This window comes from Apostichopus japonicus, chromosome 15 (genome assembly GCF_037975245.1).
Source record: "Apostichopus japonicus isolate 1M-3 chromosome 15, ASM3797524v1, whole genome shotgun sequence".
NCBI lineage: Eukaryota > Metazoa > Echinodermata > Holothuroidea > Aspidochirotida > Stichopodidae > Apostichopus > Apostichopus japonicus.
Genome location: NC_092575.1, coordinates 17103138 through 17128736, shown reverse-complemented (window position 1 = coordinate 17128736; position 25599 = coordinate 17103138). Strand labels below are relative to the sequence as shown.

The 25599-nt window shown below is 38.0% G+C and overlaps 1 protein-coding gene across 2 annotated transcripts; it reads right to left on the bottom strand.

The window, feature by feature from the left end:
• Positions 1 to 15: 15 nt before the first annotated feature.
• Positions 16 to 24356, bottom strand: LOC139980981 (cell division control protein 45 homolog). 2 transcript variants are annotated; one of them, XM_071993062.1, is made up of 19 exons: positions 24160 to 24356; positions 22552 to 22682; positions 21152 to 21304; positions 18940 to 19077; positions 18026 to 18097; positions 16747 to 16812; positions 15319 to 15426; positions 14489 to 14550; positions 13541 to 13591; positions 12453 to 12572; positions 11350 to 11421; positions 9855 to 10013; positions 8434 to 8488; positions 7072 to 7122; positions 6664 to 6719; positions 4967 to 5189; positions 3530 to 3651; positions 2528 to 2604; positions 16 to 1978 (listed from the first exon to the last, which is right to left on the bottom strand). In XM_071993062.1, exons 2-19 carry the CDS (start codon positions 22600 to 22602, stop codon positions 1914 to 1916), a joined length of 1701 nt encoding a protein of 566 aa, XP_071849163.1. In that variant the 5' UTR covers positions 22603 to 22682; positions 24160 to 24356; the 3' UTR covers positions 16 to 1913. The 2 variants fall into 2 exon arrangements, with proteins under 2 accessions (XP_071849163.1, XP_071849164.1); XM_071993063.1 differs by lacking the exon at positions 24160 to 24356 and adding an exon at positions 22915 to 23319.
• Between the last annotated feature and the right edge of the window lie 1243 nt (positions 24357 to 25599).

The following is a 25599-nucleotide window of genomic DNA, read 5'->3' as shown; positions in this document are numbered from 1 at the left end:
TTTTTTGTACAATTGCGAACTGTGGGGCACAACGAAGGATCTTGATCGCAAAATTGACACTTTTCAAAGGAGACTACTTCGTAATATTCTCAACATTAGATGGACCAATAACAATTGGTTATCAAACGATGAGCTCTACAATGAAACCAACCAAACACCTTGGTCATCCATAGTCGCACATAGAAGATTGAGATTTATCGGTCATGTAGCAAGACTCCATGAGGACGCTCCAGCAAAGGTTGCTTTAAGAGAAGCATTGAGACATACTGCTAAACCAGTAGGAAGGCCCGTGACTACCTTGCTTGGAAAAATAAAGTCGCAATTTAAGGACGTTAACATTAACAATTTTGAGGAAGCAATAAACCTTGCGCAAGATCGTGATACGTGGCGGAGGTTGATCACTGAGCATGTCGGATAGACGAGACTCAAATTAACTACTACTACTAAAGATAAAACTCAAGCAAAGTTGTACTTAATGTCAAAAATTTGATAGAATATACTTTTGCCCTTTTAATGGTTGAAATGTGTAATTGTGACCAACAAGCACTTCCCTTCCCACACCCCTTTTCCTTCACACCCGATTTAGTTTTCAACAACACAAGAAATGAAATGAAAAAAATGAGTACAATTTTTGTTAGATTATGTTATATCATTGTTTCATACACATTATTACATGATAACATTAAAAAGGAAAAAAAGCTTAATAATACCATTAATTGAAATTTTTTGTCACATTTTCCAAAGTAAAATAATGTCTTTGTCAATTTTCTTTCCTGACTCTAAAATTTGACCAGACCTTCCAACGTGATAATCCAATCCTTCAGATATTTCCTGAGGTTACCCATAATCTTGACATTTCTTAAATGTGATAAGCTACAAGGATTCCAGCTAATAATTATAAACTACCTAGCTATTTGATTACAAAACCAATCACAAGTAATCTGTATATTCACCATTTTAACATGGTACGTTTTATAGAAACATCTGACGAAGAGATACTTTGGGCGAGAGTTTTTTTTTTTTTAAAGTCTGCCAATGCTGTGATAGATCCACATCACTAGGGGAGATAATCGGGAGATAAGCTCTCTCGTCCTCGCTTCAGGGGGACGGACGCCGAGTCTTCATTTTATCCACTTTGTGATACGATTGAAAGAGTACTTCCATGTGCAGCCTCAGTAGCAGATTGAGAGGGAGAAGGTGAACTACTTGTTCAACTACACAAGGATTGTGTTTTATACTAGCATAAGAAAGGTCGTTTGAGGTGACCTGGCATTGAAAATAGGGATAAAAAAAAATCTAAGAGTTTTGCTTTTTACTATTCAGCATGTTATTAATCACTACATCTCGGTTTTTGTCAGTTTTAGATCATCACTAAAAGAGAAAACTGGAGCAATACAGGACATTCTCTCTCTCTCTTCTAGTGACTGTCCAAGAACAACAAATTTTGTAAAATTGATAGACTTTTGACCCAATTTGTACTTCACTCTGTGGTCCCAAGAACCAGTACCTCTTGAGAAAAACATGTTTTATTTTAGCATGAGACATGCATCAGTAGAATGGGAGGGTTGTGATGTGATAAGACATTGAAAAAAATGATGTCTCTCCATTTTCAGCAGGCCTACTTTAATAGTAACTCCTGGAAAATGTTCGTGACTTTGCGTGGCATTCATGTCAGTAGGGAGGATTGTCTCTTACATCCTTGTACGACAAATTACCGACTGAACACACAGATAGCAGTGAAATACTCTCTCTTCATCGCCTACATCCCGAATCGTCTTTTTCACTCTGTTTCAGTGACACTACGACGATGCCCAATATCTTATCTGAAGACGGAAACTGCTGGTACCGAAATACGCCCGGGGAAGTACCTCTGCTACGACTGTTCCTCTCAATCTCTCTTTTGGGTTACAGCATCACTGAAGGAGGGATATGAGGGCGTCAAAAAACTTGCTCCGATCCTCTGTCTTTAAGACCACCACTGAAAAAAGGGGAACAAAAATGCACCAAAGTGTGATCTAGAGCCAATTGTCCAAAAAAATTGTATGTTCTCTATTTTCTTGGCTTATTTAAAGTGCAAACAAAGTGGTGGGTCTATATCCTGATTTGACAAAAATTCACAAAACAGACAAAACTAAAGAGAGGCACAAAGAAATGAACAATAATGGAAAAAAAAATGGCATTTCACTGAATTTTGTAAATCACATACCAATAATGAAATTCCAAATCATTTTGGCTTTGCACGAGTGGCAATATTTACACCGTAAATAGGTCATTTGATATCACAAATTTTTAAAATATTTTACTATGGAATTTGGTTTCGCTTGTGATGAATGGAATTCAAAGGTGGTTATAAAATTACAAAGTCACAAGCACTACCGATTGCACCAGTACTGTTCAAAGATTCCCTAAAAGTGAAAAAAAAATGGTAGTAAAACATGCAAGCTGGGTTAATACTTGTTTTCTTAAACGATTTAAGGCATATCAAACTTTAATTTTGTACTTCTTTAACCCAAAAATGATTCTCTACCTGATGGTTCAAAGTGGTCGTGAAGAGTCCTGGAGCCTGTTTTGCTGGCAGCCTGCTCAAATGCTTTACCAAAGAAACTGGAAAAGATAAGGGTGTGTAAAGAAGATTTACTAAAGTGAAATAAATAAAATGAAATGAAAAAATTAAAAAAACATAAATAAATAAAACCAAAAAACATAAAATATCATATAATAAAATATATAAATTTTCCTATTGCAAAGAAAGAAACTGAAACTGAAGTATTTTGCAGATGATTTTTGTACTTTGTAATTTCCAAAGATGATTAGTGTATATTAAATGCTTTATGAACATGGCTTAATTAATATAATAATGAAAAGCGAGTACATGTCAGTAACAAAAAGGACACTTCTGATATAATTAGGAGATGTTCCCCTTTCAGGTTTTTGAAGAAGTATGGAAGGGGGGCATGACACCACTGACCACCCCCCCCTCATTCTCAGTTGAACTGCCCCTGAAGGAGATCTATAGCAACTTCAATACAGAGTCTTAAGCACAAATTAGGCTAAACCTAGGACAGTCTGTAATCACAGTGTTGTAGGTCTCAGGTTTGACATTAGATTTGCACATTTAACTTTATTTATTTATTTTTGTTCTATGACAACATAAGTATGACATATGACAAAGAAGGAGATAAGAAACAAAACTGATGAAAAGAAGTGTACTAAAAAAACCCTATGGGGCTTGTCGGGTAGTGACACTCCCTGGAAAAATACAGAACTTAATACAATTAGAAAAGAGAACAAAAGAAAACAAAACAAACAGAACCACCCCTTCCTCTCCCTTCCCTCAACCCCCTTCCCTCAACCCCCCTCCCCCCAGTTTCATTACAGATAACAGAACTTATCAACTGGATTCAACATCTGACACGAAACAATACAATCCCCAAACGATGCCGATACATACTATGTCCGGCCACTTGCAATGTGTTAGATGTAACTTATACAAAACACAATCCAAATACTTTGAAAGGATTAAGCTCACTTTCTGGACGCTTGCTCAAGTTCAGGAAGTGGAGGGATTCCCACCACCAGGGAGGTACCGTCCGCTGTATCGAAGGGGGCTGTGACGACCAACGGGAGGTTGCGTGATCTTCGTCTGTTGTACTGATGAGAGACATTAATGCGTAGGGTTGGAATGAAAATCTCAACAATTGTTATAATTATAATATGAAAATAATATAAAACTGTTAGCAAACTGCTTATCCACTAGAGAGCCTGTGTAGGAGAATGTGTAAAAGTAAGTTGGCCTGACGTAATAATATGAGTCAGTTATACCATGTCCGTAATAGTTGCAGCGGTATAGAAAAGAAAGAGAGATCAAATAAATTCTAAATCGATAAGAAAGTAAATAATTAAAGACCGGATTCCTATTAACTGGAAAGGTGCATATAAGTACTCACTTGCATTGAAAAAGTGAAGAACTATGACCGTCACAATGTTCACCTCAGAATAAGTTAAAACACATTTCAAAACTTGTTTTTAAGATCAAGCAGCAATTAATTCCAAACTTTACGCCTTGCAGTAGTGACCTTCGAGATATCCTGTTTACTCCACCATCGTAGATGTCCTGTTAAGTGTTACGATGCCTTTTAACATTCACATTTCATCCAATAATCTGACAGTGCATAGAATATACATGTTTACAGGCTATCAACTCCGGAACCCTAAAGAGGCACAAGATATATGAACTCAACAGCTGATGCCAACTCCTTGACAGATGACATTAGGCACAAAACAAAGGTTTATTTCTTCTAGATGGATATAAGAAATGTACTGATCAGTGTCAGTCCAGGTAGTATTTCTATACAACTTATGAAATTTTTAGAAATGTCTCCTTCAACATCTGAGGCTCATTACTAAAAGTGGCTGTACTACTTAGTCTAACACAGGGACCATTTCAGACAGTTCATGAGATGCAACACAATATTCAATGGAAAAACATGAGACTTTTATCGACTCAAATGCTAAGTTTACGAGGTAGTACAAATTTCCAGGACAAGTGGTGTTTAATGTCAGTCATAAATTTTGGTTCAAATATAAGAATTTATAAAACAATGGACTAACATCAACGATAATGGTTGCACTAACAAGCAGAGGTCATCATTAATTTAGCCGTAAAGGAGCATTTAAGACATACAGTATACCACATTTTGAAGATTAAAATCTTGCAAACTGGAATAGCTATAGTAAACATTACTGGCAGCTAAACATTTCTTTTTTCTTGGGTTTGACATAACAAGACTAAATGTCTGCCTCAATTAGCCCTTTCAAGATTCTCTACTTTTATGCAAGAAAGCAACAACATGTTTCCAAATTTGGCAAACCAAAAATAAATACCGATCAGAAGATCAAACAGGAAAGTTATTCCCGTTCCAATAAAGGCATGTTAATCGAAAGGAAACTTAAAATTATAACTCACCAATTTGACGTAAGCTTCTAACAAGAATCGGCCCAGCAGCATCAGACAGTTTGGTCGAGAAAAGAATTTGGAGTCGGGGGTACCATCGGGTATGAAAGCGTAGAGAAATGGTCCAGCCGATACCACTTTCTTCATATCTAATAGTGTCTGCACTTGATTGACAACGCCCATCATTTGTTGTTTACATAATTCGACGCCGTCTTCTAGTTTGCTGATATATTTTCTGTTTTTACCGGAAATAACAAAAACGTAGATATTAATACGTTGAAAAAAGTACTGATAATACGTAAGGCCGCAAGGGAGGTTTGAAAATGTTGATGTTTATTGATATCACTGTGTAAAACACCCTAGGAATATATCTCTTACGTATATGGAAGGAAACTCAAAGGTATAACCTTTCATTGTGTTTGCGTTATACAGTGTGGCAAATTGTCATGTCACGGTAGGAGGCCTAGGTTAGCCTAACCGATTGTGTAGGAGAGGAAAACACATCTGAATCCAATGCTCACTATATCATTTCTGCCCTTTCAATGTCATACAATTATTTGTGTTTGGAAATGGTACATTATGGGAAAGTTGGAATGTGACAACTGAATTGATAATCATGCATATTAAAAATGTACATTACTTTCATATTATTATACAATAGCATCATATACTCGCATGTGAATCAGGTGTTCTTAGGCTTGTCTGGGACAGGGTTTCCAAAGAGTGATTTCAAGATCACAAGGCTTATACTGTCTGCATAGTGAGCTATCAATCTCTCCTATCCATTTTTGTATAAGAGGTTATTATTGGTCGATGTGCCGGGGGACAAGCCTGCTACACCTGTGCGGACAGCAGGTTGCAAAGTGTTCGAAGAAGACTTAAAGGGTGTGAAGACTCGCGCAAAAAGAAACGTCTAATGCCGGTAATCTGACCTAGTTTCGAATGAGGTGTAACAGAAGTGTTAGAACCACCATCGATCCCAGAAAATACACACACAGATTGCTACCGTCGGTAATTAAACACTAGTGTACAGTCAGTACATACAGCTGCGGTCAATACCCACAGCACAGTATACAAACAATACAGCGATGGACATCCCAGGTCCAGCTAAAGATAACAATTAAGGTATCACGTTTCATTACTGTCTGCATTTTGTAGCGACACGAACAAAACGTCACTTGCAAGCAACAGAAAGTTAACTTTTTCAGATGGTCGCACGCGGTTTGGAGCGAGTCTTCAATCCCCTTAACTACCGTGTCTGGGAATAGTACTACAAATGGGGAGCAAAGGTGTTTTCAGATTGGAAGCACAGGTGGTACCACTGAAGGCAAACTACAGATAAGAGGGAGGAGGTATGGGGGGGGGGGTTGGGCAGCATGAAAGCCTTAAATATAAACCATGTGTTGGAAGATACCATTAAGCTGAAGGGAATGACATTCTTTATAAGTTACTTTTCAGTTGTTTATAAATACTAATCACAACTAATGGCTAACTGACAAGGAAATTGGCAACAAAACTTTGAAAGAAACAGAACAATTCATGGACGACGGGAGAACATATCGACTTCCTATTTGTGTGGTTTTCTGCTTCTTAAATACTCAACATAACGAGAAGGTAACTCACAAGATAATCTGGAAACTAAATTGGAGAGAAGTAACAAAATTTGTGAATGAAATGGGGGGAGCATTAAATGAAGACGAAGTAAGTACCTTGAGAGACAGTCCAAGGCCTCCATAAACCTCTCCTCGGCTGACTTAGAATTACTCTGGGAATAAGAAACGTCAGATGGAAGAGGAGAAGATGGGTAACTCGTAATTAATATCAGCAAGAATGAAAAATGTAACACAAAGAAGAACAACATACAAATATCAAACAAAATTTGTGCCTGCAACTCTTTGTTCCCCCATCAAACTCCCTAACCCCCCTCCCCCCCCCCCCACCATCACCCTCAAATGCATTATTGATCCATTTTGATCAAAAGGACACTAATCAAACATGCATGGTTAAGACTTTCTTGAATCGATTGTTTAGAGAGTTCTTTCGTATAAAGTAGGGTCACTTTCTACTCTACATGGTAAATACAGACACCGTTGGTTCTGATGACTAATTCCACTTACCACTGTTTCAAGGAGGGAATCCACAGAAAACGCAACATCAAAGGCACAAAACTGGATAAATAAAGCAGAAGAAAATAGGACATAAGTGCTACTGTTGAAAGAAATGAACAAAACACGAGAAGAGAATAACAAAGAGCTTTTTCAGCCTGTTTGAAGGAGAGATTATAAGTGGTTATTAAAAAAAAAGGAAATTGGACAAACCCCCCCCCCCGCCCCCAAAAAAATGGGGCAAAATAAATGCTTTTTAGCTCAAATGAATATATTTTGGCAATGCCTGGAGATTTTGACTGAATTAAGGAGAGCAGCACATGCCAAAATACAAATAGCAAAAAATCTTGAAGTATCAGAAAACGATGTTATACCAAATTGCACAATCAAAATTTCTTCCTATGAGATTACAAATTTAAAATGTTAGCATAATGTTTGATATTTCTCTGTGTTAGACTTCCATGATCAAAATGCTCCTATTCCAAGAATTAGAAATATTCAAATACAATTTTTCTCTCTGGACAAATCAGTGAAACATATTAAACGATAACTGAATGACGGAAAAAACATTCATTTTCAGTATCATTGCCCCGATGAATGACATTGTTCACTCTCATTCACCACATTTGAAGAAATTCATCGCTTTGTAAGTTTGTAGTATCAATACTATGAGGATGTTGTTTTTTAACCTTTAAAGATACAGAAATCTTCCAGGAATTTTGCAAGATATCAGCTTTAGCTACCAAGAGATCCCTTTACACTACTCAGGCCTGTGGAAAATGGGCATGAAGGAGGGTGGAAACTTTGTGAAATTGACAGAAATTAGTACGAATTTTTATACAAATCATAAATAAATCATTTGTAAAAATCATTGTAAATCGTTTTTTTCTCCTCGTTATTTCTTTCTTCGACGGCAATCCTACGGTAAACGGTCAACGTTCCTTCGGTAAACTTGGCCAAATTCAGTGGAATTTGCTGCCTTTGTCTATTAGACTGTCGTGTTGAATTTGAAGAAATTCATTCTTAATCAGGCCTTTCGTTTGTTTGTGGAGTTCATACTTTGTCTTTGTGAAGCGCTATCGATCGTTGCTCTTGTCGAGCTATATTTAGCCCGATACAGCTTAATGAGCTGTTATGACTAATTGCCTTGCTACAAACTATAAAACAAAACACCGATACTGACAGGGACTCACATAAGGCCGTTATTGCTTTAACTGGAGTTGTGCAAGCCTTACTGATCTAGAGTTGGTCTAGAGTTGATCTAGAGTTGATCTAGAGTTGGGGTCAACACGACAGCATGGCATTAGTTTACCAGCGACATATAAAGCTTCTTATATCACCAGACAGGTCATGGAGATATATCTATATACATACCTTATGTTTGAACCCAAACTGTACTTGGAAGGAAGGCACACTGATATTTTCTAAACTGTGCAAAAAGGAAAATGAATAGTAAGATTTTTAAAGATGGTACTTGGAGGCCTCGGGCAAAATTGACATCTTAATACTTTTGAGGGTTTGTTGCCATGACTACCTTCTTTCTATTACCAGTATGTCATATCATGAATACTAATAACTGAATCATTACTTATTAACATCTCATTACTAATAACTGAATCGTTACTTATTAACATATCCGTATGCAACAATTTACTTAAAATAATTTTAAATTGATGATGGCATAAGCTGTGCAGATTATGGCTACTTTAGCCTAAGACAACGACAGAGTTTGACATTTCCCGACTTTAAACATACTGAATGTGAAAACTGCAAAACCAAAAAAATGCAAGTCCCATATCATGCTACATAGAGTTTGATTCAAATACTATATATATATATATATATATATATATATATATATATATATATATATATATATATAACATTTCAAAATGATGCCAGTCGCACTGTGCCATACAACACCTACATTAGGCTGAAGTATCATCTATTCAGCTAATAATATGAGATGTAAACTATAAAGGATATGTCTTGACATATCTGTAAGTAAACAAAACCTTCATCTTGAGGTTTCCACTAGCTGTCTGGATGACAGTACAGAGGACGTTTTAGAGAATGGAAGTATACTTCAATTACATTGAACCCCCCTACCCCCACACACCCTGATGAAATAGTTCAGACAAACTGTTGGCATGAAAATGTGGAACGAGAATGATGTAAGTGGGAAGTTACGAAGACCAAAGTAGGACTGGAATTTGCATACCACGACCTTAATAGTCCATAGTGGATAACTAAATGCGTGATAGTCGAAATGTGGATGTTACTGAGAATATACAGGTCTATATTTCATGTAGTAATCAGTTGGGTACAGGTCTGTACTTCCCTATACCAACTGACTTTCATCATCACATGTGTCATAACTCTTCACATAACTCTTTCACAGGATACAAAGCAAAAACCAAATAGAAGGATAAAACGAATAGGAAAAATAGAGCAGAGTCTGAAACAAGTTTAAAAGAAAAGTAGGATTACTGGACAGCCGGACAATAATTCTTTACTCTTTGATATCCTCTGAAGACAGCCTGAGAAACATCACCCCTGAGAGGTTTTTGTAACTGAGTCTGGTTTGTAACATTTCATTTTAAAGCACCTGACACGTTCAACTATTAAACCTCTCCAGAAAAAAGGCGTAGAGAAGCACACCCGCATAGGTAGGGTGTCACTTGGGATTGGTGCTAAGGGGGTGTGTTCTCACCTGACCGATGGCAGGCTTGTAAATTCCTTCCCGTTTAAGCCTTACATGTTTAATATACGATCCATCGATATTAAAACTTTACCCAAATTTCTTTGCTGACGTTTCCACCCAATCCTTCACATTGTCTTTGAAATCTTTGTCCATCGCCGTAAACTTCTGCTTACTCTGCGTGAGGGGTAACCCCATGTCGGCTAAAAATTCATGCAACTTCTTCTGTCCTTTCAGAGTCCACAGTTTTAACCTAGAGTTTCAGGAGAGAGAGAGAAAGAAAATATTAGAATACAATCATAGAATAAATACATCTCATATAAAAATATTTGTAGCAAAGATTGAAATTCTACATCTTTTTAAGATCTCGGAACGTCTAGATACCAGACTTTAAGAGAGTCCATACTTAAAATATTTTAAACATAGTGTTTTGATGCAGCATGTTACTTTAAGAGTTTGCCACGCTAATTGCTGTTATGTACGTTTTAGGTGGTTATGTATTATTATGCTAACTTAGAAGCGTAGAGTACAATCAAGTTACGGTCGAGTAACCTTATAGAATGGTATAAATTAAGTTTCCAAGGAGTGGCTCGTTCTCTTCTCCGAGTGGCACCAGCCTGTCCGTCAAGCCACTTTAAAATAACTACAAGGTCTACCTAACCCTTAAGATCCACCTTTCTTTGACAGAGAAAACAAATGATGTAGAATAATTGTTCTTTAAAGGGTGTGAAGACTCGCGCAAAAAGAAACGTCTAATGGCGGTAATCTGACCTAGTTTCGAATGAGGTGTAACAGAAGTGTTAGACACCACAATCGCTCGCAGAAAATACACACACACAGCTTGCTACCATCGGTAATTAGACACTAGTGTATAGTCAGTACATACAGCTGCGGTCAATACCCACAGCACAGTGTACAAACAATACAGCGATGGACATCTTAGGTCCAGCTTAAGATAACAAGTTATCACGTTTCATTACTGTACTGTCTGCATTTTGTAGCGACACGAACAAAACGTCACTTGCAAGCGACGGAAAGTTAACTTTTTCAGATGGCAGAACGTGGTTTGGGGCGAGTCTTCAATGCCTTTAAGCTGAAATCATTTCTATGGCAGATTCCAACAATCACTGCCACAGAACAAAAATTTTTGGATGGGTTGTGATGCTGTCTCCTATTGGTTCTTTCAATGACACCCTAGTTTACATTACAGTGGATGTTTCACCAACTGGGAGTGCTACCCAAAGATTTCTCTTCATATCAAATAAGCTGAAATAGAAGCGACACTTTCAGTCAGTCTGTTTAGCTTCAAAACTCCTGGTTCCTTTATTAATTCAAATTTTAACCGATAGTCTACAAACCTACCACACTAACATAGCAGACGTACCTAGCCTATCCCTGGCTAGGTACAGGAAACAAAGCTGTGCACGATTGTTTTTGTTATACTATCGAGGCTTATTTATAGCTAATTACATCATTTTGGAAGAAATTAATTCACAGACCCGCTTTCCAACTGGTGAACTTTCACCAAATCCAGCGAGAGTCGAACAAACACAGCTCCTGAAACGGCAATGATCTGTGATTTTACTTACGTGCATGCTGTGTACGATGAATGTTTCATGCTCTCAAATAAAGACCAGTGTTTGTAGAGGGTTAGTTGTAATCTGAATAATATAAGTCAAGGGATTCAAATACCCTCCAACTAGGGGGGAAAAAACTGGAAGAAATGATACAGAAAAACCCCCAAAAATGGCCTTTTCTGTTTTATAAAAATGACTTTTGAACAAAGATTCCACATGCACATCCAGTCATACTAATCAATACTAACAAATGTACTTAAAGAAGTAAACCAATGATTGGAAAAGAAATTTTAGACAATGGTAAAGAACAAAGCAATTTATGGCTAAAATGGGATACGAACCAGTGACCTCTAGGTTACAGGCCCAGTTTTCCAAATTTAATAGTTGAAAAACTCACGCAAGGACCTGATGTTTCAGGGTTTTCAGATAACTTTCCTCTCCTTCAAACTGATACTGAAGAATTGTATGATTCTGAAATCTAACTTTCTTGCACTCGTCAATTGCCTAGTGGAACAGGTGATTGATATGCAGAGATGGTATTTGAAAATGTCACACAAACTTTGCCTTGAAGTTGTGCACTCAATGACTGTTGTGTATGTGCATGAGATAAAACAGTAAGGGGAGTGGGTGGTGTATTTTATAGGCACTGATCACCCAATCCTTGACCGAGAGGTGTTCATCTGCCATCTGGATGCCCGAACTGTTCTGAATCTCTGGATGCTTTCAGTTTAGGTCATGTATAGTGCACACCTCCCACCGCACCGCTTAGGTGTGCTTCTGGGGTGAGGGGGCCAGCAACCCCCCACCCGTCAGTAGTTCCTAAGCTGCTGTGAACCACTGATTGGCCCATGTTGATTTATTTTATAGTGCCTCACAGCCTATATTAGCTCTTGACTTATGTCAATCTTCATGGGTTCACTCTAGCTTTTATAAAAAAATATATATATAAAAAAAAACCTTTTTGAATTGTACAGGTAAAGCATACATTAGGTAGTGCAAGGGTAAGCGGTTTCATCTGCAGCTTTTTAAGAGATTTTCAAAGATTAGAAATAACACCGGTATGGCATCTTTATTAAGACAATAAACTCTGGGCTGATGTACAAACAAAAGGATACTCTGGAACGAAGGAAACCTTCATAGAATTGACTGACAGAGGATTCTCTTCTTCGTTGCCACGGTGATTATGCCTGGAGACATGCCTGTTCAACTCTGTTACATCTGATACATATTTTTCTCTGCAAAAAAAGAAGAGCAGAAAAGTGAAGTGACAACTCAATGAGAGGAATGAAAATAAAAATAAAATAAAACTGTTAGCAAACTGCTTATCCACTAAAGAGCCTGTGTAGGAGAATGTGTAAAAGTAAGTTGGCCTGACGTTTCGATCCTAGCAGGATCTTCTTCAAAGGCTGAATGACAAGTAACAGTAACAGAATGGACAAAAACACGCACAGAATACAGACAGGTTAATGAGCATGGTGAACACAAAAACATAGATGTACGGGGATTAGAAGACAAGGGATGGAGAGAAGAAAGAAAGAAAAGAAGGAATGAAAATATTCAGCAGAAAGGCAAGAATTAACTACGAAACCGGAATACTTTTGAACATCAGGATGATCATGCTTAAAAAAAATTGAACAAAACTTTTACCAAACTGATTATCTAGTGCAAGCAGCCTATACAGTGTTAGAGGTATCAAAGTAACAGAGTGCTGCATACACTCCTAGTCCTTGGTGGAATTTTCTTGCCCCAATGCCCCTAAGGATCTAGATGATCTTGGATTTTAACATAAAGTTCTCTAACATTGTTAACCATTGCCAACACATATATAGGATTATTAAATATTGTATAACTTTCTGTTGACAAAGTCCTCAGTAAAGTATGCTATAAACCACAAAGGACACTTAGTTGTTACTCAACCAACAGTATAGCATCAAAGTTTATACTAAAGTGTATCTCTTCAACATGGTGGCTTAATAGGGACATAGGAGGGGAAAAATTGACTTGTTATCTCAAAAATTTGACTTTTTATCTAAAAATTTTGACTTTTAGAGTAAAGCCAACCATACTTCAAGTCAATTTACTGTTAAGAAGAAAATTTAATAAACGTTATCATGTTGACTTTATACTGAAAACTGTGCAATTTAAATGTTTGACAAGGAGAAGGATTGGCGATGTGATCATCTTGAAATATTACGATACTCACCTGTCGATTTTCTTAGCGATAAGTTGATTTGTCAAGGCAGTAATTGCCCACCTGTGAAATAAGTGAGTAAGTAAGTCAACTTTATTGAATCCCAGAAGGAAATTACATATCTGTGGTGAGCAATACAATGAATGATACAAAATACAAAGAACATTGATACAATGAATGATACAAAATACAAAAAAACATTGATAATATACAACAGTTATATGCAGTCTAAACAAAACATACACTAACTAGCTCCAACAGTGCAACTAAGTGGAACGGCCACCCCCCCCCAACCTCGTGAAGTTCTTGTTGTGAATATTAATGGCAGTGCCTATAAACGAAGAACGATGTCTATTTGAGTGTGATGTCAGCAACCTCAATCTACCGCTACGAGCACGGCTGGTTAGATGATTGTGCAATGGGTGACTGTGATCTTTCCACATTGACAGCAGCTTGTCTCACAACAAGTTTACATCCAGTAATTGCAGAAAACAAATACATCATATCAAACAAGATCATCTTTTCTTAAAATTCTACTTAACAGAATAAGATTTTCTAGAAGAAATTCTATAACAATTGCATAGAGAATGCAGATGCAGAATTATGACAGGGGAGGGAGGGTGGGGGGGGGGGAGGGGGAAACATTCTGTACTTAAAGGCTTTGGATCAGTTCTTAAATTCTTTAATGCATGAAAATTTCATGTAAGCAAACTTAAAAGGGGTTTCCAATTAATTTTCTGCGAGAACCAGTAGGGTTTTCAAGCATGATGCCTCTCATAAGAGTCTACATAACCTATTAGAGCAAGATTGTGGGCCAAAACTGAAATCTTTTGCAGCCTGGATTTTGGCAGACAGACCTCCTATCGAGAACACCTGCTCTACTGCATATTTAATGGTTTCGACACAGAGCCTAACGACACAATAATTAAGAATTGTTAATACTTCAAAGTAATCACCTACCATAGTAGATCATTTGTATCTTTCGATAATTTCCACGCCAGATCGTACATCACAAGAGATGCCTTTGAGTAAAGGAAATGAGATGGAAATCGTTTTTTTAATTGAACTAAAAAATGGAGAGAACAATGTAACTAGGCAAGAAATAATATATATATATATATATATATATATAATATATCTAGCTAACCAGCTGAGCTGCTACTAAAGTCCCAAAATCTAGAGTCAATCATCAGTCTCAGCGGTAGAACATTACACAGCTTAAGACGACCAACAAAGAATCACGAGATATATACCAAAAGGGCAGGCAGAGGGAATTTGCAGGATGGGGAGAGGGCGAGGGGGGTGGGGGGAGAGGAGATGGGTGTGGAGAATGGTGTATACACCAACCCTTGCTATCATCATTTTTTTTGTTTAAAAACAGTGGAATTGCAGAATTATCGTAACTAGCCCTGCTCTGAACTTTTTTCTTTTTTTTTTAATTTTTTTTTTACCAAGTTTGGTATCTTTATTGGTAACATTCTTGTGCCAACTCGAACATATTTGAATACAATAAGGTCAAAAACCTTTTACGAGTAATGATAAGTACATATAAAAACAATGATGTATCGTAATTAACTGAACAGTATTGTGCAATTACTAAATGTGTCTTTTAACTGCCCGTAAGAAATAAAAGCTTTGCCTCTTTGCTTGAGTATCTTTCTCAAGTTTAATAGCAAATTTTAACTTATATAAAAAAATCTCTACATCTCATTTCGGTGTTTGTAATTTTTTTTACTGAAGATGAAGAACTTGAGATGCAAAATTAAGAAATTATTATGCTCTGAACTTACAGCTGTACCATGATAGGAGAATTCTTCATATTCATACATGATCTTCTCTTTGTTTTCATGCCACTCTCGCCTCTTACGCCTCTTCTCCATCTTCCTTTCCAGAGTTTCCTGAAGAAAATATCTCAACTTGAATACAATAATATTTGCTTTTTATATAGCGCTTTATACCAACGATAGGTTTCAAAGCGCTTTACAGACGTTAAATTACCCCTGGTCAATGATAACCTGTCCCAGAGACAATCCCTCCAGTCGGCAGCAGTTACATAATGCGCCCAATGACAAGTAACCTCACAGGTACCCATTTAACCCCTGAGTGGAGAGAGGCAAGGGAGATAAAGCATCATGCCCAAGGACACAATGTAATGAAGTCCGACGCCTTAGCCAATTGGCCACCACGCTCTCACTAAATACAAACTGGTGGACTTTAGATAATCTGTTATTCATGTTTACAACACTCCTTTAAGGAATCTGTGAGACTAATTGGGTCACAGATTTATTCAATCAAGATGAAATCTAAGGGAAAATTGTTCAGAAAGTTTTGTTAACTTGAAATTTTCATGCATTGAAGAATTTAAGAACTGATCCAAAGCCTTGAAGTACAGACTGTTACCCCTCTGCCCCCCTCACCACTTCTCCTGCTGTATTAATACAAAACCCAATGTAATGTCAGTTTTATTTGCATTCTCTGGTGTGGCTAAACCTGAAATAGCAATTAAAGGTTAAAAGTATAATCGTTTTGGGATAAAAAAAAAGCGCTGATGTTTACAATTTGAGATATTTCAGTGAAAGGGTTAGGGAGCATTATTGTTCATCAAATGGCTATATTGGAAACCCTGTCCTTCATTAGATCTTGGTTTCACATGGCTTGTATCAAACCTGTTCCTTTCAACGAGCATTAAGAGAATTACCAAGCAGGGTAATTTTCCAAAACCGCTCCGACACCCACAACCTCTGTAAAACCAGAGAACACTACCCCCCCCCCACCCCCATCCACTGTCCATATTCTCAAATACTGAGGTCAATGAAGTCAGCATTCTTCAACATAACGGAGTGTGGCCAATTGGCCCAAATCAAAACCTGAAAGAATGCAGATTTGAACAGAACCCCACACCACAAACCCCAAATAACTAAACCTACCAAAGACTGTTTGTACAGCTGCAGTAATTCTGGAATATGTGAATGAATCTGGAACCTAGGTGCCAGTTTGGCCATGTTTCTTATGGAATCCGTAAGGAGCCATTACATTAAGCGCAAGTAAAACTTTTGGACGATCAAATCGAGGATTTTTTTTTTAATCATTATTTTAAATCGCAGGAACTGCAACTCAGAAAGACTGACAGCGATATGAGGCAAGGTTTCATAAGAGCATTCATTTTTAGAGAAATTCAGAATTGCAAGGCAAATATACCTGATTGCAATTGAACAAACCTCATCAAATCTTCTACGTTTCCCGGAGGGTTCATCACTTTCATTCCCAGAATCATCGTCATCCGACTATAGATTAAAGAAGAAAAGTACAGAATAGATCACACTCAAATGTGTGGTTGAATAATACAACACCATTTTGTTTCTTTAAATCGATGGTTCCATGGTCCCAAGGAAAAGTTAAGAAGTCAATATTATTCTGACCAATAAGCTGCATTCAATTACCACGTGCCCATTTTTCAAGATACTGGTCGAAACAGTGGTCAACGATGTCATTACATTTTGTACCAAAAAGCGAAATTGAAGCAAGTACTGTAGTTGTGATTGGAAAAGATAAAAAAATGTTTTGTAGTGAACTGAACCAATGAACGAGGACAAGCAGTGACCATGTATCGCACCAAGTACTCCACTGAGGGCGATACAGTGGAAGGATGGTTTGATGACGCAGTGAGTTACGTTAGGACCTCGCTCAGGAGTAGACAATGAAAAAGGAAGTATGGCTGACATTAGTCAAAATAGGAAGGTGTCACCCACAAAAGTAGCAAGTGGCAATGTGACACATTTGCCTAGCAGCTATCCAAAAATAAAATATGCAATGTGAGAAAATACTCCAACCAACTAATGACACAGAACAAGTTTGATAAATCCAACTTCTTAATTGGCCATGTATTTATTTAGGAGAAACTTTCTCCTTTAAAAATAAAAAAAATAAAAGTTACAACTGCAATATTGCTTCTTTACATTACTGCATAAGAACACATATGACTTTGACTACTTTGATACAACGTATTGCTTTGGAGCAATCTTTACCTGATGATGACAAAATCTAAAATCTGAAAAAAAAAGTTTTAACACTTCCAGCCTGATATGTTGGAACGTGATTAATGGTAAGAAACACAACAGGGGGGAGGGGGGATCCTAGGACCATTTCCTGCAACATCAATCATCTACAACATGTATAATTGAGTGAACGATATGATGAAATCAGTTACCACTTTTGGGCCTTCCAGTCCTACCTCCCCTTCCTTCCACTATAAACTGTGATAGGGGAACTAATAAGTTTCTATTACACATCAAGATATGCAATGTTCTGCCAAGTTGCAAGAGTCAGCAAAATAGCCATGCAGGCCCCATTTCTGTCAGATTAGATGTAAAAAGATACAAAATTTTCATTGTTTTTGTATGCACACATGGACTTGGTTTCTAAACCAAGAACACACGTGTCTTTCCCTCTGTTCATAAAATTTGTAAACATTATGGGAAAAAAAAGAAATTTACTTACATGCTCATTATGAATGACATCTTCAAAGGCTGGAAAGTTAAATTCGTCTCCTGAATTTACAAGCAATTTTATCTACAAAAACCAGAAAAAAAACAAGTTTAATAAAGTTTATAGTTTACAAGTAAATTATTCTCATTCTGGGTTCAATCAAAACACTTCGCAAATTCTCTTTGTTTCCGTTTTCGTACTTTGCTGCTACCTAACATCTGAAGAAATAAATACAGCTTGGAATTATATCATCGTTGAACCTACACGAAAAATTTACAGCACATTACAGGTCTAGCATACTGTAAGATTAAAGGGATATTTTGTGATTTTTGTGTGAATGCATCCGGAAACAGAAGTAAAAAAGGTTTTCTCTAAATCTTCCATTTCTTTTCATCATGGTACCTTAAATACAATGACATAATTATGAAACAATAAACACTTGTTACATCTAATGAATCAAAACATCAGAAGCAGGTGACAAATTCCATCCCACCCACCCGCAACCACCCCCCCTTCCATTTAAAGGGTGTGAAGACTCGCGCAAAAAGAAACGTCTTATGCCGGTAATTTGAACTAGTTTCGAATGAGGTGTAACAGAAGTGTTAGACACCACTATCGATCCCAGAAAATACACACACAGCTTGCTACCGTCGGTAATAAGACACTAGTGTACAGTCAGTACATACAGCTGCGGTCAATACCCACAGCACAGTATACAAACGATACAGCGATGGACATCTCAGGTCCAGCAAAAGATAACAATTAAGATATCACGTTTCATTACTGTCTGCATTTTGTAGCAACATGAACAAAACGTCACTTGCAAGCAACAGAAATTTAACTTTTTCAGATGGCCGCACGCGGTTTGGGGCGAGCCTTCAATGCCTGTAATCCTGATGTAAATTCCTGTACTATACAAACCATACCTGATTGGTATTAAAAACATTGTGCACGTGTACCGGTCTGTGACTGTCGCAGACAAAGAAGGTGACATTCTCCTCAGGTTGGAGCAGATCCAAGAGATCTAAATTAGCTCCGCAGTTGATCAACACGACAAATTCAAGCTAGAATTTGAAGAAGAAAAACGTCATACTTTTAAATTTGTAAGAAAATTATCCAAAATGTAGCAGTACTACTAGTTAAAAATATATCTCAAAAGTCATCAAGCTAGTCCAAAATGCATCACATGTTTAAAAACTTTTTTCCAGCAATGAGGCAATATGTTAATATGTATAGCACAGCTCTGCAAATTGGCCAAACTTGATAAATTGTTTACTGTGTATGGGTTTGATTCATGACAAGTTACAGATACACCCCCTAACCATACCCCCTTCACTTCCACCCCCCGAACCATACCCCCCTTCACTTACCCCTTAACCATACCCCCCTTCACTTCCACCCCCTAACCATACTAGGTTTGCACCGGATCCAAATTTTTGCATCCGGCCGGAACCAGATTTTGCCGGATAGTACATGAAATCCAGCAGGATAAAATCCGGCCAGAACCGGATTTTTTCATTTACAGAAAAGAAAATCATTAATAAGAAGTAGAAGTATGAAACAAGGAGCAAATCTTAGGTGAGTTATACGCATATTATAAAGAAGGTGAAATTAAGACCCCATTTATGAGATTAAATATGACTTGAAGTGGTGTAATCTACATTCTTTAATTAAATAACTACAATATGATTGTTGACAAGCTTGATACAGTATGTAAATTTGTTTGATGGAAAAATACTGCATACTACCTACCTTTTTAAGGAATAACTCAGCCCAGATTTTGAAAAAGATCCGGCCGGATTTTGAAAAATATCCGGCCGCAACCGGAACATTGCTCACTATCCGGCCGGATAGTCTGGCCGGACCGGATATCCGGTGCATCCCTAAACCATACCCCCCTTCACTTCCACCCCCTAACCATAGCCCCCTTCACTTCCCCCCTTAACCATACCCCCCTTCACTTCCACCCCCTAAACATAGCCCCCTTCACTTCCACCCCCAAATCATACCCCCCTTCACTTCCCCCCTTAACCATACCCCCCTTCACTTCCACCCCCTAACCATAGCCCCCTTCACTTCCCCCCTTAACCATACCCCCCTTCACTTCCACCCCCTAAACATAGCCCCCTTCACTTCCACCCTCTAACCATACCCCCTTCACTTCCTTTTCTCTCACCTTTATTTCATCCAACGCCCTTTGGTAATTCTGGGTCACTGAGACAATGCTTATAATGCATGAATCTAACCTAACACTTTTACCCCCCTTCCCCCCCCCAACCCACCTCACCTTCGGATTTTCCTTGCACCCACCTTCACCCAATCAATGCCCTCTGATAATTCTTGGCCTCTCAGCCAGTATACAGTCTCCGCTAGCATATACAGTGGAGAAGTGAGGGCATACTCAGAGACGTATTCTACTTAAAGTATATAGAAATAACAAACTATAGGGGTACCAAGGAGACAGCTTTAAAAGGAGTGAGGTACCAACCAGGATTAAGATGGGGAGGTCCTACTAGTGTTTAGGTACCTTAATAGGCATTGCAATGCACACAAGTTTGTATTTGAATACTGCGCCAAAATAGGGAACTTTGGACAACAACAAAAAGAGACTAGAAGGATCCATCCAAATTTGACATATGACTCAAAAGTGAATCAATGAAAAACAAATCAAATTGTTCACTAGCCCCTGAGGCCAACAAATCGTACGGAGAACAGTAAATATTTTGTCACGTTGCAATAGCCCTGTGATGATAATACCTTTGCCAGGGATGTGCCCACGCTGGGCGGCCCCGCCCAGCACTAAAAATTACCGCCCTGCACTGTCTAAAAAATCGTGAATCCCGCCAAGCACTATTTTAATCTCAACTCCCGACATTCCTAACAATATATTCAACATAAATTGAAAAAAAAATGTAAATTGTTAGCAAAACTAGTACTTGTGTATGTGCATAAAAAAGCTACACAAATGCCAGCATTTGGCATCTGAGCACCTTCAAAAATCGAAAAATTTCTCAAAGGGGAGGGGGCACCCCTCCCCCAGGACGGCGATCAGTATACCGTCACTCAGGAAATCCTGGGCACATCCCTGCTTTGCTGACTAGCATGTCAGATGTATATAGACTAATAGCCGTGCCATACCTGATCGGAATGTTCCAAGTAAGCTCTTTCCAGATCTTGTTTCCCGGTTACAGCTACGATAGTGTATTGTATATGATCGCAGTGAAATAAGGACTGAAGGATCTTGCAAGCACACAGGGCATCTACATCATGGCTCACAAGCAGAAGAACTCTCTGCAAAAAAAAAAGGAAACATATTAATATTATACTGTATCAGAAATCAAATACAGACACATAATTGATTCAACAATGGCATGAAGCATTAATTATTAACTATGTGTGCTATTCAAAGTAAGGTTGACCTGATCCCTCTGAGGAAGAATATCTAAGTATATTACAAGCATACTGTAGTTTTGATTATCTACTGCTTCATTTCATCTTACTGTCCTTTGTTCTGTCTAATAAATTCTACAGTGTATTCATTGTTTTAAGATACATTTATAAGTTGTCTGTCCATTAAAATGTGTCCTTTTTTCTGTGTCCTTACAGCTGGTCTAAGAAGAAGATGATCCTGCCTGGATCCAACATCAGACACTACCTACTGTACAAAGGCTTTTTGTACTTGATCAGCAGTTTGTTAAAACTGTTTGTATCTCTTTATGTAAACTAAATTGGTGTGGATGTCTAATTATTCATAGAGGAAAGAAATATACAACAGGGTGTTATATATATATATATTTTATTATTATTATTATATTTTTTGAGGTGGGGGGGGGGGTTATTTTATACTATAACACTTAAAATCATACAGTGTTCCATAATATCTTCCAGTATACCACTGTAGGCAAGCAATTGACCAGTTTACATTACAAGTTGTACTGTATAACTGTGGTTTATAATCTGGGCCATGTATAAAAGAATTGGCAAAAAATGTAATAAATAACGACTGTATAGTACACATTTCTGCTTTCTGTGGATAATTAAATACTAATAACTCTCTATGACAGTGGATACAGACAATATTCATCACGCAAGCAATATCAACTATGAGTACTGAAGAAAGATGTACGCTCTTCGAAGGAATAGCGGCTGAAATATCCTACATGCAGTATGTGGATTAAACTATAAACATTGTCTACAGTACACACATATCCCTCTGTGAAGAGGAAAGACCACTGAATATATATATATACTCCCACATTGATGGAATGTTATATACTATTAACCCAATGAGTGCTGAATATTAATTGTTAACTTTAAGTGGTTTGATATGAAATGAAATAATTTCAATTTCAGATTCTCAATCTAGTTTAAACTAGATTGAGAATCTGAATGAAATTAACAAATTCATGAGATTGGAGTACCTTGCAATGAAACAGCAGACCTAAGAACTCATTTTGTAAACTAGATTGCAGATGATATCCCAGCCTACTGGTATAAGTTATTACTGAAATGGAGCATAGAAGTAAACAATCACTCACTTTGTTTAAAATTTTGTCATAAAACTGTAAACGGATGTCAGAGATCAACATTTTATCTGGAGCAGCATCAACACAATCCCAAAGCTGCCTCGGAGGTTACGAACTGAAGGGCAGGGTTGCAATATAAAATCCTGAAAGGAAGGAATTTGGTAAAAAATTTGATATCTTAACCACGGCGTAAGTACACTAGGCTAGGCCTATAAACAATTTTTGCTTTCATGGTGGAATTTTTTTAACTTGCAACATGGTTTTAGCACCAGATTAACAACGATCTTCTTTTATTTAAATTTTCATAAATGAATGAATGCAAACATTTATGATTACGAATGAGAGTTCTATCCGTAATATTAAATCAGTACTAACCCTAGGCTAGGCCTAATTGGGCCGCTGTTATGTTCACATATATAGTTATTAGTCCTAGATCACTCCTTTCCTTTGACAATCCTGCTGGGCCTATGTAGTCTAACTGGGACAAGGCTAGCCTATGTGGCTATTCTTACGACTAGTGGTAAGGATAATTTCCGACTACGCATGCGCAGTTGCTATTTTTATGACCAGGAGTACTATTTTTACGACGAGGAGTAACAATAATTTCCGGTTAGGGTTAGGATTGAGGTTTAGGGTTATGTTTAGGGTTAGGGTTACCCCTACTACATGCGCAGTTGCTTTATTTACTTTACTGCGCTTGAATTCGCCTTTGTCGTAAGAATAGTTTATAAATAATTTTTACGACTAGTCGTAAGAATAGCCACGGCCAGCCTAATTAGGCTTCACTACATATGCCTTTTTACATGTGCCTTACATTTGCAAATAGGCCTCTAACTAAGTAGACGTCGCTAGGCCTAAAATTAGGTTAGGTTAAACTATTACACATTAGGGAATTGTAACCTAGACTAACTGCGGTGTTGCTATGTAATAACTAATACTAGTATTACTTGGCCTCTAGGCAAGAAGTGATCCCTACTGCCTATGTAGCCTAGGCCTTAAGGCAGAGTGTGACTGTGACTGTGTGGGAGCATTTGTGATTGTACTTCTGGATCCAATCACCAGTTTGTTAGTTTTGTTACCTGGACAGCCTAGGTTACTTGTGTTCACTTATTTTTCAGTAGCCTAGTACAAACTAGTAGTAGTAGGCCTAGTACTAACGTACTATTTAACTATTAATATTATTACTTAGGCCTAGCCTAGGCCCTATACTAATTTAGTAGTAATAAAACTACAGTTGCCTAGGCCTAACTAAGGAAACACTCACATTCACAAGTAGACAACACTACAGTTTTAATAACTGAGTACTAGTTTAGTTAGCCTACCTTGGACTAGAATAGGCCTAGGCTAGCCAACATTAACATGGGTAAACCTACGGCTAATTAGGCTAAGGTAGGCCTTACGACATTAGCCTATGAGTATAAGCACTAAGTTGGGATTGGGTAACGTAAACTAACATTGCCAGGCCTAATAAATTAGGCATAGCCTAGGCTAGTATTAACTGTTATTTGTTAGTTAGCCCTAATTTCATTTTATTTGAGCTCCAACTTTGTTATCGGACAGCAAAATTCCCAGTTAAAGTTCTAACGTTGCACTAGGCCAAAAAATTACATTCGAACAAACCTATGATTCAATTTCTCAAAACACATCACAAAATAACGTTTGTTATATCTTCCCTAACGAGTAACGTTATTATTTGCGAACGGCAAGCAAATCATGTTTCGCGCGGAATTTGCTACAAGAGCCAAGCTTTGTAGATGTGATGTGACGTCATTTATAAGAACCACTAAATGCGGAACTCTTTTCGGCATAACGCCATCTACACTTCAAAAGACTGGTAGATGGTATACCAAATGTCAGTGGAGAATTTCGATCAGGCGCGGCGGAACGGAAAAATTATTGGGGGCGGCTAATGTGTGGAGACTATCTAAGCGGAGCGCCACCATCGGTTGGCGCGGAGCGTACAAGAAAATTTTGGTTTTTTTCAAACCCCCAGATGGCCGGAAACGGCACTTCCCGAGTGTTTTATGCTGCGAATACCTAGCCCTAAAATATGGGTCTCAAGCCTGCAATTTCTCAGATTGCACGTAAAAGTCTGTAAAAACATTGTAATTTGTATATTCGATGGTGTTGAGAGTAGCTATTACTCGTAGTGTACTCGCAAAGACGTTTTTGAGTGTAGTAAGGGCAATGGCGGAGCTAGGGGTATTGGCCAGGGGGGGGGGAAAGAATGGTCTGTAGGGGCGCTTTCGACACTATCTAAGCGGAGCGCCACCACAGGTTGGCGCGGAGCGTACAGAAAATTTTTGAGTAAAGTTACTCCCTAGATTGCAGGAAATGACCCTTTCCGGGCCTTCCTAATTTGCAGATAAACGGAGAATAAATAGGGGTCGTCGCCATTTTGTCGGAAAATTACACCAACAGAATATGACAAATGTCAATAGGTATATGAGAGCGCAATAAAATAGTCATTTGAGTCCGTCAGGAGGGGGGGGGGGGGTCCGCCCCTGACTGTATATATGGACGCTCCGCCACTAAGTAAGGGGATGTTGGAGAACTGGCTGAAATGAGGCAAGTCATTGGCCTAAGACGAAGTTGTGTTACGCTTACCGGTACTCACACTCACTGCTTCCACTTTTCACGGGGCGTGAAGACACGGTTGGGGTGACAATGTGGTCTATAGCCAGGGGACGGGCCGAGGGACCAGGGTCCCCCAGCAATTACTAAAATTATTACACCTACATAGTATACGTGTGCATCGGACAGATCGACAAGTATGCATTGAAAAATGGGCAGATGCACGTTTCGGAGCCTTGGTAAATATTGGGGGGGCTTATCATGCATTTTCCCCCTCAACTTTTTCATTACCCCCAAGCCCCCCCCCCGGTTCCGCCGCCACTGATTTCGATATAGTGTCGAAATTTGCGTCACAAAGTCGATCTTTTGAAATGAAACAGTTCAGATTCAAAGTCGACTACCTCGAAAGTTTGAAATAACAGATTGAATTTTTCAAGTGATTACATATTGGCCATTAACTTTCAGTTTAGTTAAAATTTCCTTTAA

What these genes read in the sequence shown, in the direction of transcription:
- LOC139980981 (XM_071993062.1), bottom strand. Translation starts at nt 22,602, where the DNA reads ATGTTGATCTCTGACATCCGTTTACAGTTTTATGACAAAATTTTAAAC. An exon ending in TCTCCTATCATGGTACAGCT is followed by an intron (nt 14,551 to 15,318) that starts GTAAGTTCAGAG and finishes CTTTACTCAAAG; the next exon opens with GCATCTCTTGTGATGTACGA. An exon ending in TAGAAGCTTACGTCAAATTG is followed by an intron (nt 3,652 to 4,966) that starts GTGAGTTATAAT and finishes GTCTCTCATCAG; the next exon opens with TACAACAGACGAAGATCACG.